The following is a 15,197-nucleotide window of genomic DNA, read 5'->3' on the forward strand; positions in this document are numbered from 1 at the left end:
CTTTTTACGAGCCAAACAGAAAAAGTCAACCATAAACAATTAACTAAAAATAAATAAAGGAGTGAGAGAGTCAGATATTGAAGCGTGTGACATGGTGTAATGAGGATTTACGAAAAGGTGACCGGTATATGACTTGGTTCGCGATCCCGAGAACGTGACTACAGCACATGGTTCGAAACCCCCAAGAAATTCAGGTAGGGGAATAAAAACCTCGGTACTCGATTCGTGGAAGGCTACACAGAATATTCGGGAAGGAGGCAACGAGACGAGACGCCTGTCATTAAGTGGCGGGCGCCAGGGACAGGAAACTGAATTAGTGCCACCTACGCGCAGCTGCCACGCCCACAGCGCCCACTCGAGTCCTCCTCCGCAGGATGTAAATTGACTTGACTGTAGCACAAAAAAAAATGAAAATGGGCAGAGAAAAAAATCCATAGCAAAGTCAGCTCAAAGGCAATTTGCGGCAATTAAAGATACATTCGTATATCTGTGCGACAGCATGTGCGAACGCAAAATTGCCTGTCCATTAGCAAAACGTTGATTTTGTGTTATTTTACTCAATTTACTTGCCATTGACATTTGAACTTGACTGGCTTTGATTAAAATAGACCAAAGAGTGTGTGAATACTAATGGCAGCAGAGAACACAAAAGATTTATTGAAAATAGTCAAATACAAAAGAACCAAGAACGTGAATAGATAGTTTGAATCTCTAGTATTGGTTCGGAATTTATGGGACATTGGTGGGAAATTTATTGGTTCTTGGGTGGATGACTCAAGTCGCGGCTATTGGTCTTTTGATTTTGTTTAGTGTTTGATAGTTTTCCATATGACTCAACTCACGACTGCCTGTATCAATTAGGAGAAATACAATGTCTAGACTGCCAGACGAAGCATGAAGGATAACTAGGGTTTCAATTTTCAATCCCTATCAACAAGAGCTCGGTTTCTAAACATTTTTCTATGCCGCACTTGGAGAAATATGGGAAGTATATATTTTTAAATAAGTAGAGTAGAATAATGAGTTTAAAATTAACTGACATAACACGCTTTTGAACTTATCAAATTATATATTTAAAAACTAATATATACTAAGCCTTTTCAGTTTTTGCTATTGCCACTTATATTTAAATTCACTGACACTTTTTGAATTTAAAAATCTAATTCCCGCTGTCTTTCTTAAATGTAAATTGTAAACATATTTTTCCAGTGATTTTCGCAATTGAAACCCAAGTGCACCCAAAGGCCATTTGGGTGGGTGGTTTCAATCGCGATCGGGTGACTCTGCGAGTGTTATTGTGACGGGTCCGCAAAACTGCTGCTCAGACACACCTTGCGCACGAAATTGCCGCAAGCAATGACGCCAGCAATGCCTCGTAATTAGCCACGTTTGACTTTTCGTTGAGCAACAATGAAAACTAAAGCAGCAGAAAAATATTTTGTTTTTGCCTTTCAAATAGTAAGTGAATAAAAATTGTAAAATTGAACCGAAACCGGTTTCTCCCCGGGCCACATGTCCATCAAGAGTTTGGCTAATTGACCTCTGAAAATTGAATTTGCGGTCGGTTTTCCAATCCAATCTCTTGGCTAGTTAACTGAAATTGATTTGATTTTGTTTTGCTTTTGCCTCGCTCCTAATTAAAATGAAAGTTTTGCCGGGTAAAGTGAAATTGTTAAAAAAAATAATAGAGAGGAATGCGCTGGAACGATTGATTCAGAAAATTTCCAAACCAATTGCCATTGCAATTCCAGCAATTGCAAATGTCATAGAAAGCAATCGAGTCGGCAAGCACAAGTCGACAGGCAAATTGAAAAATTGCCAAGACAGAGAGCGAGAAAAATGCCCCAGAGCGAATCGGAAAAAATATATCAGAACAAATCAAGCTGAGAGCCAATTAAATAGAATTTGAAAGTGATAGAAGTTGGTCAAAGAAATTGTCTCTGATGTTTTCTGAGAGAAAAGAATTTGACTAGATTTCCCAGAGACATTAACTCAAACTTGCCTTAATGCCTTTCAAATGATGCCACTTCTATTTATAAACAAAGACTTAATGAAAAAGTTTCAATACTAATTAAGTATTTTCTTACTTTATTCACTTTATTTACTTTATTCACTTTTGTATGTATACTCGTATATTTCTATAATTGTATCCTGACTAATGCCAATCCAATACAATGATTAAATTAACAATTTTGATTTATTAGTACTAATTACTGGTATTGTTTTTTTGTAATTTAATTTCGATCCCAGCTCTGCTGTGTATAGTTTGACAGCCATTGGGTAAATTATGATTACATAAGCGTGGCTTCGTCAACAGCTCGTTTGAACGGCAAACAGCAAACTTAAGCCAAATAAACTTGTTCGTTTAACACGAGAACTGTGAAATCAACTACGAGTGAAAATTGTTTGTAAATAAAACTCGTTTAACACTCACGGCAACAATGAACAAAAAAAGGCAAAAAGAAACCTGTACTTAGCAGGCATGCAAATTTTTAATGACACAAGTTTTTCATAAATATATATATATAATGATTTAGTAATAAAAGAAAAAAAATAAAATGGCATGCGTAAAGTGTTGAAGTCGGAATAAAGCTGAAATATCGAACAAGTTAATGCCAATTGCGCAAGAAAAAATGTTGGAAATCGACTAGCTAACAATATATTAGACTGGGAATAATCGGTGTTTATTTATACATATTGAACTATTTGAATGAATTTGTATTTTTACTTTATTTTAAAAAAATATAAGATTCAAAACACTGGTAGAAAATTTTGGGACTGAGATACAAAACACTGGTAGGAAATTTGAGACTGACAATAACCTATTTTTTTCTGTGCTTCGCCCATAAATTAGTCTACCCAAGTACAGCAAACGTCATGACCATATGCTGAACCAATTCCGATTCCCACTTGCATTTCAACTGCGACGACAGACGATGATTCGAGAGGCCCTCAGAGCGCGAAGTGAGGGGGAGTGGCAGTAAAATGAAGCGGCCTGGAGCAAAACACTTGCAGCTGTTCCCGATCCCGATCCACTGCGGTTGCACTCGGGCACTTTACAGCACCACCAGATCCACGAGAACCACCATAGCCGTCAGTTGGCAGCTGATATGAAAGCTTTTCTGGGTCACCAACGCATTGAAAAAAAACCAAACAAATAAACGGTGCTGCTGCTGCTTCTTATGGCAACTTTTCACTTCTCGGCCCGGCAAAACAAAGACAACAAACGTGGCAAGAAGACAACAGCCGCAAAATGATTCTCAAGCCATCTCATCTCGGCCAGTTGGGGATAAGCATCTCGCTTTGGCTTTGCAGCAGGCTTCAAATGCAGCAGGGGCCCGCATATCTCGGCTTTGCCATCTAGGACTGGCGAACGTGGCGTATGCGCAATATGGCCCACAAAACTCAAGACAAATAAAAATAAAACGAATAAAGAATACCCATTTTAAGCGTATAAAAAATAATGTGAAGATTAATGTACCGCAAAACTAAAAAATATATAAATGAAACAATTTTTTGAAAAAAAAACAGGTACCTTGATTATTTTGAATATATAAAAAGGTATTGTAATTCTAATTTATAAGTTTTGTATAAATCATTAAGTGTTTCGAGCTTTCACTTGTATTTTTATATATATCATCTTTTTAAATTTTACTGAGCTACATATAAGTAAGCCGAAAAAGCCCTAACCAAAAGAGGTATCAACAAAATGGCAAACTTGATCGTGCAATGCCTTGGAGGCCTTCTCTGAAGCTGTGCCAGCGATGATTATGATATACATAAATCTCCGGCTCATAGAGAAATGCAGGGAAACGGAGAAACGGAGAGTTCAAAGACCGCCAGTTGGCTAATAGATTTCGCCGCAGAGTTCTCGTCGGCCAAATCGCCGTTGCTTTAAAAATTGAAATTCCTCCAGTTGGTTTTTTGCGTATGTGTGTGTGTGACCCAAATTGCCTTTAAGACTCTGCCGCCAATTAACGAAACAGTTGCAGTTTAGCCAAATGTATCTAATCATGACAAATTACATTGAGCAAATAATCGAATCGGGAGACGACGAACGGAGCAAGCGCCGCCAATTATGTTAATTGATAGTAAAAGTCAAGTTGCTGTCGAAGTCGAAGTCGATGTCTCGGTCTCGGCCTCAGATGACGTTCGCATCTGTATATCTAGCTAATTAAAAGCGATCTCAAAATGCAAAATGTTGCAATTAGTTTGTCAACAAACAGACGCGGCAAGGTTTCCACTTCGGGTTGAGGAATTTTGTTTCGTTTTTGCCCGCACTTTTGGAAAATCCGAGCCTACTGGCGTCTGTTGGCTCAGCTGCTGCAATTGGGGCCAACAGCAGGGGGAAATGCCGGGGGAGGGTTGTGCTAAATTTGCCAATGTTTAAACAAAACTTAGAGTCGGATAACAGATATGCAAATACTTGCCATAAACGGAAAGACAAGGAATGCGTATAAATAAAAATAAAAAACATGTATGCAAACAAGAGAAGTGCAAACACTAGGTTTTCAAAAAGAGTTGGGAAAGTTGAGACATACAGTATGTACCGCATGTCATTTTACCCTTTACCTAATAATGGAATCATAGGCCCCTCAATGGCAAGCAAATGAAGTAATCGATGGGTACCGATAAGATAAGATTGTCCGACGTTCTATGTTGATATGGATTCATGTAATTTACATGTTTGCCAAGGGGTTTTCTTTTAAAGTACGTTAATATCAAATATAGTACTTGTCTTAGCAAGGTTCATTGGCCTTTGAAGAAGTAGACAGAAACGTTTTATTGTTCAGTCAGATCTAACATATTTTTTTTTAGGAAAATACAAGTTTTTTTTTAATTTTACCTTTTTTTAGCCCAATTAAAATTTATTTATTTTTTTAGGCTATTTTTCAGCCACAATAACCACATCCACTGGCCACTAAAATTGATCTGCCTCATATAATTTAAGTTCCACTTGCATTTTTCACTCTTTGCCCGAGTCGTGTCAGAATGTCAGGCAATATAAATTGCCCGATGTCGGCCTCCAGTCCATAGTATACCATGTGGCCATAAATCGAGCCATCTAGCCACTATACCAAGCTCCACTGTTTGTACTTTTTTTTCGGGTTTTCTGCGTTTTCTGTTTGCTTGGTTCTGTTTCGAATGGCTGCCTCGCGTATTATTCTTTTTTTATACGTTTTCAATTTGGGTCAATAACATTTGGCAACTTCAGTGCGTCGCCAACTAGAAACAGCAAGAAAAAAGGCGCCAAGTTCGCCGATCGGAGGCCAAAACGAACACACACAATGGCTGCCAAAGTTAATTGCAATAAAATAGCAACAATGGCAACTATTTTTCATTAATTACAAATTGAAATAAGCGCGAGCAATTTTCACAAATTTGCCATTAAAAAATCGTTTTTCGTTTGAGTTAAACCGCTTCTATAGAAACGATTTGTTTTGTTTTGTCTGGGAAACAAATAAAGCGAAAGCGATTAAAATCTTTGTATAATAATATATACACTGAATATATCGAACGAAATAGTTTGCATATAGAAAACAATGTGAAAATATGGGCAACATAATAAAAGTATTAACAGAATATTAAGTCCGAATATCTGGGCTTATTTATGACCGTCCATAATGAAAAGTGAAACAACTTTTACTTTTGCTTGGGGTGGGCAAACAAAAGATACAGCTATACAAAGACTGACAGATTCTTTTGAGTGAAACTTTTGGGAGAAACATTTCATAATTTCGAGCTGTAAAAAGGTGTGGGCTTGGCATAGTATACACATATCTCTTGGCTAGAACCGATTTCGCCATATAACCACTTTATTTGTCAACAGTTGACATCGACTGTCGCAATTTTGTCAGCTCTCAATTTGTCAAGATTTTTTGTGGAAGGTGGAAGTGTGTCTGTGATGGCCCTCAAACAAAAAAAAAATAAAATAAGCCAAGCAGCTGCCAAAAAGTGTTTTCTTGTATAAACACGAAAATTGTTTAATCATTAAAGAAAAGAAACACAAATAATACGCGACCTTATCTACAGTTTAAATTTGTATATCTAAAAAAAGACAAATTATCTAGAGTTTTTATTTTTTCAGGCAAATAAAAGCAGACGAAGACCTCCAAAATCTTATCGCTTTCAAAGCGATAAAAGAAAAAGATAAAGGTGAACATGTTCGAAAAAGAGTGTGAAGATAGCTCACAGAAAACTGTGTTAAGGTAGCTAATAAGCTAGTGTCAATGTTTGGCCAAAGCTTCCATTTCTGTAACCACAAATACACAGAATTGTTTTCATTGTATCGCCCTCAACGCAATTTCATATTTTCATTTATATATATTCGGTTTTTTTTCGTTGCTTTTACCGCTGCCATTTGCAGCAGGTACAACAAAAACAATGCAGGCAAGTCAATGTCGTCAACACAACTTTTAACATTACACAATAACCAGCAGCAACAAAATACGAAACAATTGTTGGCTAGGTTTTTCATGCTTTTTAATGCCGCATTGTCATCACATTTGTTGCCATTACATATATACTATATATGCATATGTACATATATAAGGCATTGTATGTATAGACCCAACAATTGTTGCCAATGTGAATGGCTTGAAAAGGGGGTGTTGCAGAAGGCAGGCGATAAAAATGGAGAAACACGTGTAGCCTCCCCGGCTTAGAAATTATTGAAGTACTGGTAACGCTTTAAGAGAAAATGCTATGGTAATTAAAGTAAAATACTTAGGGTCTGAAAATCTAGCCGGAAGTATTTTTATAATAAGTTAGAGTAGTAGAGTATTAGAAGCACACGTTTGTTTAATTTTCCATTATCCATTTTACTGTATTATCGCACATTGTAGTACGTTTTAACAATTATCTAACAGTAAACAGTAAGCGATATTTTCTTAACCATTTTTCTACCTCCCATAACAAGATCTTTGACTGATATTAACCCTCAAAACATTTCTCAGAAGGCCCTATCGATAGCTACTTTCTCTCCTCTTCCTGGGTTTGTTTACCATTCATTGATCTATCAGTTGCAGACTTATCTGGCATATAGGATCTCAGGCACTACCTGCTCTTATCGGGTTGTCTTTCTCCTGCAGTAGAGCATTCGGCATGTTGTCTCGTGTGGGTTGTCCTCTGTCTGGAGTTCCCCTTCCCGATTTTACCGCCTTCTCCCTACTTTTTCCCTCTTGTGTGGGCATTGTTGTCTGCTTTTAATCAGACTGAGGCATGGCATAATCATCATCATCGTTCTCCTCACAACATCATCATTGTCAAAGAGAAACATAAATTATTTTTTCATATTTTGCTTTATTTTCATTTATTTTTTTTTTGCAAAATGCAAAATGGATATCCGGTGCTGGTCGTTCCCAGAAGGAAGTACTCGGTGGCTTTAGTAATTGACTAACTGAACGGTTGACTAAATGACGGAGAACCAATGCCATGAATCACTAAAAAAAAAAAACGGGTAGACAGAAAAGGAGTCTTTTCATTAGCAGTTCTCTTCCCTCCTCTCTGGCATTCTCCTTCTTTTTTTACCCATTAATCGTCGGCCATTATGCAAGACACGCGCCTCCAGCTCAACTGCAATCCATATGCATTATTCCGGGGGTATATATGGGGGATTCGGGGGAACTGCTAGGTATAGGAGTTGCCTGCACCTCTGCGCCGATCGTTAGTTACATGCTGGCCATTTAAGGGCAGACAGTCTTCGAGTGGCGACAAAAAGCGAAAGCGTTTCCGAGAGACCTTGAGGCGGTTTCTTCAACTCGTTCTCAGTTTCAGAATTCTCCACCCCTGTTCTGTATCTTTATATCTTGAAGTGCACACACAGCGGGAGGTTTTGGGTTGGAGAAAAACGCAGTTCTCTAAACATTTCAAGTGGCTCTCTTTATCGTCAGAATTAGCCGGGGAAACCTTGACATCAAACGCAGCGAGAAATTTCCCCAGCTGATATGTAGGCATTGAAAGTATCTGGCAGATACACAAAGGGATAGCACATGTGGAATGCTTACGAAATCGAAAGGGGGAGAGAGATTCAAAAGTATCTGCTAAGCAAGCAGCGAAAGTTTGTGGCTTTTTGTTTTCAGCATCATCATCTGTATCATCAGCAGACTGAATGGGGCCTCAAAGATAATTTTTGTTCAAATATATGTGCACAGAAAACAAAAAGGTGTATTATATGATGATATATTTAATTATTTTTAACTTTAAATCATCATTATATAATATAATCAAATAAGTAAATTGCATGCTTTACTCGCACTTTTCAGCTGTAAACTAAAATTGTACACATTAACAAATAAAACAGCAAGCTAAAATTTTTGTGTGTGCATAAGAAATTCCCAAAGAAACAGGCGCAAATAAAATGAATTAAATGCGGATAAAATAGCGACAGACAAAGGAATGTAAAAAGGTGGCGATAACAATTTTGGGAATTGGGAAGTTCGAATGGAGAACGAGGCTAAAAACCTCAATTGGAGCGTGCGATCTATCTGTGTGTTTGGCGAAAGTTGTGCAAGCCAAAAGTATCTTCGAGATACAGATACATGGAGACAGGCAGAGAAGCTTGGGTAGAAGTAAAAGTGCGTAGGTAAAAGCTTCGAGCGGAGAATGCGGCTAATGGGCATAATGATGATGAATGCAATCACAATTTCAATCACAATCAACAACCCAATCATCGTCATCATAATCATGAGTTCCCTAGACATCGGACCAAAAGCAAAAAACTCAATACCGCTTTCGCTGCGACGGCGTCTGTTGAGTGATTTATACGAAATGTGTCAACTCTGGCCGTCTCTTGTGTCTCTCTCCATTTTCTAGTTCCTTTTCCAATCGACCAGCAAATTGCCTCCAAAGATTCTCGACTTTCTAGGTAGTCTACCAACAATTTGTAGTCACTGTCTTGCGACATAAAAATTACACAGCATCATTCAACATGTGTTATCAGTGGGGCGCTGACGAAGTTGTTGATTCTGACTTTATTTAAATTAAGCAACTTAAAAGCACACAACAACACACACTCGCACAGAGAACAAGTCATGTGTGAAAAGCCGCTGAGTAACATTTTTATGGAAATTACAATAAAACGAGCGCTTTTCATTCACTTTTTTGGTATTAAAAAAAGCCATATTCGGTGGCGGTTGATAAGCCATTGAGAACGATCCGGGACAGAGCTCACAATGGTTTGATGGTGCAGTTCAAAGGGCCATTATCAGGGGTATTAAAAAGGGGTATTAAAGTCGATGATGAGGCTGGCGAACTGTATGCAAAGATCACAAGGGAAAATTAAAAATACGGCAATAAATTATATTTAGTTTCATTCCGCTTGGAATTCATAGCGTTGTTAAAAATGATTTTATATTTCCTTTACTAAAATGTTACTAAATAAACATTTTAAAATTAAATTAAATATTCCTCGCTAAATTTATTCAAGAAAACAAGTCAAGCTTTTAGTATGTACGATAAACAAATCAAAACTAGCAAATATATAAATGTTAAATGTAGAAAACTAATTAGCAATTCTAAACTTGTGCACAGAAGGGCAGCTGATGGTGTTTGATAGCTGCTCACAAGCGGATATAATCGGCAAAAGACAAAACTTTAAATCAAAATATCTTTTAAATATTATCATATGGTATGAATTCTCAACACACCATTCAATTGCTCTCAAAACTCGCATTCTAGTTGCATTTTGACACCCACACTTGGCAATTGCTCTCAAAAAGTGCAACAACGTGTTTGTGACTAACCGCAAACAATGCCAAAAAGGGGTGAACGACAAGGGGCAACACCAGCGAACAACATCAATTATAAACGCCCAAATTGCATTTAATTAATGGAAATGTATCCCAAATGTAATGTAATGTTGTTGTTGGTGTCAAAACAGAATCGGAATTGGAATTGGAAATGGGATCGGGTAAATATCAACCCACACATACCTCGCGATTGTTGTTGTTGTTATTATTGTTGATGTGGTTGTTGTTGTGTTGCTGCTGCTGCTGCTGATGAGCGTTGTTGCTGCTGCTGTTGCTGCTGCTATGGTGATGATTGTTGTTGGTGTTACTGTTGCCGCTGCTGCTGCTGCCAATTGAGCCCGATATACGCGATCCGGGGGAATCGCGCCACCTCAATACCCCCATGACTGCCTGACGCACCCAACGTCTTTCGGCGCCTTCGCTATGAAATGCCACTGTTGATGTTGCTGCTGCTGCTGCAGTAGTTACTGCTGCGGCGATTGTTGCTGCTGCAGTTGCTGTTGTAGCTGCTTTTAAGATTTTGGTCTAAGACTTCATTAAAACCACCTTCTCGTAATCTTTAAAGCTAAAATACTGAATGTTTCTTCGATGTTGTTGCTCGTATTTTGTTTTTATTGCTCAAAATTCATACGGTATCTTGATAGGTTGATGGTTTTAATGTTTTTTTTTTTTAATGTTGATTTAAAAATGCATTTGCTGCATTTAAAAATGTATTTTTTCATTCGAGATATATTTTTCTCTGTTATGCTGCTAATAAAGATATAATATCTTATATCTAAACCTCTAACAAAAGCTTTTAATAAACGCACAGGTTTTTTTTCTACAATTGTTGCAGCTGTTGTTATTGTTGTGGCTTCTTTAGTTAACTCCTTCAAAGGTTCTTCTTGTTTAGTGGGCGTTCTTAGATCAAATTACTGTTTTTCATAGATGCTGCTGATGCTGAAATTGCAGTTGTTGCTACGTTACTTCACAAAACTTGGCTTGGAACTGCAGGGTTTTTCTTTGAGGGCGTTCTCGGGTCTAAAGATATATTCTGTGGTAATTGCTATAATTTTTGCCGATTTTTTGCTTTCGGCTGTTTGGCTCACACAAAAAAGTAACGATTTTTCATAAATATCTCTTTTTTTACGAGTTTTTTAACCCGTTTGACGGGTTTTTTGCGTTCCCGTTGGGTGACTGTCAAACTGCGGCTTATATGTAAATATTGGGGCTTTCAAATTTTCGGCCAACCAATTTCTAAGCAAATAATTTCACTCGTATCGGTTAGACTATAGATGAGAGTATATATATTTATAGTATGATTTTTGATGCGTGTTTTATTTTCGTAGATGCACCGCACAAACACACAACCAAACACGCATATTTACACCGATGCAGTTTGGTTTATTGCACTCACAAAATCGGTTTTCGGTTGTTGTTGGGTTTTATTTCGGTTTCGGCATGGAGAAACCGAGAAAAAAGAGCAGATCTGCAGCTTCTTCTTTTTAAAAATAACTCAAAATGCGTCCGCTCCTCGGTAGTTGTTTTTGTTTTGAATTCGTAAAGAACAAAAACACGAGCGCGAAAAAGAGAGCAAGATTTTCGAATTCAAACCGGCTCAAACGTCTGGTTGCGGCAACGGAAAAACGGCAACTGAAAGATACCAAATGTTGTTCGCTGCCCCGGCCTCTGCCGCTGCGTCAGTCGCTCTGCTCTGCCGACGCACAGTGGGCCGGAAATGACACATGATGACTAAAAATCTGGCGTTTAAGCGGTTATTGAAATATGTATTAAACATGATACAAAACGAAGTTAAATCATATTCCGTATTTGTTTACTTATTTGTTATTTTAAAACAGACAATTTTTTTATGGATTCATATCCGTATTTCACAAATTTAGGCCACAAATATTTTATCGTGAGTTTAAATAAAATCGTTCGTTTTTTGGAATAAAACGCATAAATGGCGAAGGATACGCTTAAAGAGATCTAAATAACCCATTTGAAACATTTAGGTATTTATAAATGTTTGTTTATATATTTTAGATTATAAGAATTTTATTAATATATGATATATGACTTAATATATGATATATTTTTTACTTATTACCTATATTAAATACAAAATCTTATATATAACCAAAATATCAATACGCTGATCCACTGTGCGTCGTCGCCAGCTCTCGAGATGCACTAAAAAATACCAAAGCCTGGCGTTCAATTGGAGCTGTGTGCGTTAGAGTGAGAGCGCTCTATAGCCAAAGAAAGAGAACGACCCAGAGAGAGTGGAGCGCATGCGTGGGAGCTGAGAGGGCGCCAACTTTAAATTAAGTGTTTATTTAATTGCTTGTTGATAAATAATTATTTAAGTTGAATAACAAATTAAGCCCTTTAGTTAAAATCGATTTAAGAATTTTTTTTTAGCCAATAAAAACTAAGTTCGGATTTAATTTTAATTTAATTAAACTATATTGAAATCTTATGATATTTAGGTCTTTTAGGTCAGACATGAATCATACATAAATCAAATTTGTCGTACATTTTTTTTGAGTAACACAGATTTAATGGTTAATCTAATGTTTTTTTGTTCAAAAACAAATCCAGAAATTTTTATTATTTGGTTGACTTATATTTGTCAGAATATAAATAAATAACTAAAACGCACTCAGGGTCATGAATACATTAAGATAAAACTTTAAAGAATTGCAAAAAAAAAACTACAGTTTGCTGTAATACAAGTTTCAACCAAAAACGTGTGCCCGCTTTAATGATTTAATGTTCCCCAGTGGTTTTATTGCTTATCGTTTTCTCTTCACCCTCTATAAACATATCCAATTTATGAGTGCTTCTAGCCGGACCTTGGCATTCAAGACTTTAAATCTATCGTGCTATGTACCACATACTAAATATAGTTTGAGATGGCACAAAGTCGATGGAGGCGACCAATCAACACGTCTGTTTTATAAACAAAATGTGACCAGAAAAGAAGTGAAAGAAGAATATAAACTATTTTGTTTGGTTGTATTAAATGATCTTAAGAGGTGCCGAGAGAACTAAAAATGGTTGGATTTAAACTGATTAAGTAACAAACCGGACGATTTACTTATGGATTTAAAAATGCTTTTCAGGTGGTATAAAGAGTTGATTGATAAATCGTCATTAGGATTATATTTTTAATTAAAAGATCTAGATAGATCGCAAGATCAATTAAAATAGTAATCTCTGTTAAAATTAAAATTTTTTATGTCAGAAGCTTTAACCACATTTGTAGTGCCCATAGGTGCCCCGTTTAATAAACATATCTCTGCACAAGTAGATGGATATTCAGTTTGAAAGATGGATAGACTGAAAGATAGATCGCTGGCTTCCAGAGCGCTTCTCATGGTTAATTGGTTATGCTGAGCCCGCATCTGGAATCAGCCGCTGAGCTTTAAATTCCATGTGAAAGAGTTTTAAGTTGAGGTTTGTCTGGTTTTATTCATTTTTTTTTACTTTATTTTTGTGGCTGCTGCCGCTGTCAGCTGGCAATCAACAACGAAGTCAGCGAGGCAGCAACAAGGTAAACATCAGAGACAGCGAAAAGGGGGAAAGAAGTATGGTTTGGTCGGAGAAAAGGGGGCATGTGGGTGGATGACACAGCCCTAGGTTAATGTCAGAGATTCGCCAAAAAAAAAATAATAAGAAAAACCAAAGGAAAATATTTTAAAGTTGCATTGTTCGCGAAATAAGGAAAGGCCATAGAAGAGGAAATTAAAAAGCCACGAATGAGATGAGTAACGGAAAGATTTCCACATGGCAAAGTTGAAGAGTGGCAGAAGGAGATACGAACAGGGGAAAATAGAGAGGGCCGAATGCAACAAGCGGAAAATAATTATAAATTTTAAGTGCCACAGTGCAGGAGGGATGTAGATATGTTACATAGATTCAGAGTATCTTTTCGGACTGTTTGGTTTTTTTTGGGATAATTTACAGGCCCGCTGTACGGATACGTGTAGGTAGATGATGGCGATAAACATCGCACTTTTCTGACTTAGAATTCATACGTTAGAGAGTGTGTCGCGCTCTCTGTCTTTATTTACACTGCAAATTTTAACTCATACAAGAAAACAGCAATGTAATTAAACAAAATTTCTCTTTGAATGATATCTAATACTATGTTAAAATTTCCAAAATTTTACAAAAAATGTTGAGGCCTATGTGTTTAAGATAATTAGCTAAAAATGGCCAGAAAGGATTCTTTTTTTATATCAGTACCTTTATTGACTAACTGAAATCCTTACATAAATTAAGACCAATATCTTATTATTTTATTTGTGAGTGGCAAAGAGTGATTTTGAAACCTTCCACTAAAATAATTCTAATTGGCTTATGTTTTGGAGATAATTAAGCTCAAGAAATGTTAACTTTTTTACCAATTTTAATAAATTATTCTTTATATGCAATGTATAATGCATAAATATATTGTTATTCAGTAAATTAACTTTCAAATATTCTTTTCTCAGTGCACCCCGCTCTTCCTATCGCCGTTTCCCCGTTTCTGAATGCAGCTCATTTTCATGGCGCTGACTGTGGGAGTAGGTTGCTCCGGTCTCCGGGCCTTACCTCCGTTTTCGGCCAGGTTTGCAGGCACCTTCAGCCGGCGAAAGAGACAGCATTTGAGTTTGAGAAAGAGACGGGTGTATATAGACGGAGGCGATGTCGTTGCGGCTGACGACCATCGCAATTAACAACTTCAACGTTCGTTGCATTTTGCTGGGAGTCAAGTCCAAAGCGTTCGCCAGTGACTGCTCAACTGTGAGAAGAGAAGCGGAGAATCGGTGGGGTAATGAGAAGGGAAGAGGCAGAGTGAGAAGAGGCGGGCAGACAAATTGCACTCTGCGAGCACCACAAACTGAGACAAAGACATAAGAGACTTCTAATGTGTGTGCGGCTAAAAACACGGGGAATGGGGCAAAAACCAAAGCCACAGCCCGTGAAAAATATGCAAGAAAAAGTCCAAAGCAACCGAAATGAAATGGCCAAAGTATATTTTTATAATGGGAATGGAAGGGAATTAGGGAGAAAAGCGAGAGGAACGGGCGTTGGGCATAAATTTCCAGCGAATCTTAGATGGCAGAGGGTTCTCCTCTATAAAACAAAAGGCCCCAGATTTCCGGCTTCATGGGAATGCAGCAAAAGGTAGAAAGCAGCTAACAAAAAGCTGGCGAAAAAAATGGTGCACCAAAAAATATGTACATTTTTTGGTTCCAAAATTAAGATTGCAAGCTACCACATATGCTTTCTTAAAGTATACATTTCAGCACTTTATAAATGTGGTTTACTGTATGAATAATGTAAGCGAAGCCTTGTTTTTAAATGATAAGAAAATAGTAAATGGTATAAAATTATTTTTGTATTTTCAAATTTAAATAAGTCAGAAAACGGTCTTGATAATAAAAAAGTGAATCATTCTTCCAAAAAATAATGTTT

The 15,197-nt window shown here is 37.1% G+C and overlaps 1 protein-coding gene across 4 annotated transcripts in view; it reads right to left on the bottom strand.

Annotated features, from left to right (window-relative positions):
- LOC108138104 (rap1 GTPase-activating protein 1) overlaps positions 1 to 15,197 on the bottom strand; it is an 85,092-nt gene that overhangs the window by 23,165 nt on the left and 46,730 nt on the right. Inside the window, exon 1 of one of the 4 annotated variants that reach the window (XM_041710490.1) lies at positions 9,933 to 11,388. The exons of the other annotated variants lie outside the window; for them this stretch is intronic. Coding sequence (XP_041566424.1) covers positions 9,933 to 10,133 — 201 coding nt within the window. The 5' untranslated portion in view covers positions 10,134 to 11,388. Of the gene's footprint in view, positions 1 to 9,932; positions 11,389 to 15,197 lie in introns of those variants that run through there. 4 annotated transcript variants of the gene reach the window in all.

The sequence above is a fragment of the Drosophila elegans genome, unplaced genomic scaffold (genome assembly GCF_018152505.1).
Source record: "Drosophila elegans isolate 14027-0461.03 unplaced genomic scaffold, ASM1815250v1 contig_814, whole genome shotgun sequence".
In the NCBI taxonomy this organism is placed as follows: Eukaryota; Metazoa; Arthropoda; class Insecta; order Diptera; family Drosophilidae; genus Drosophila; species Drosophila elegans.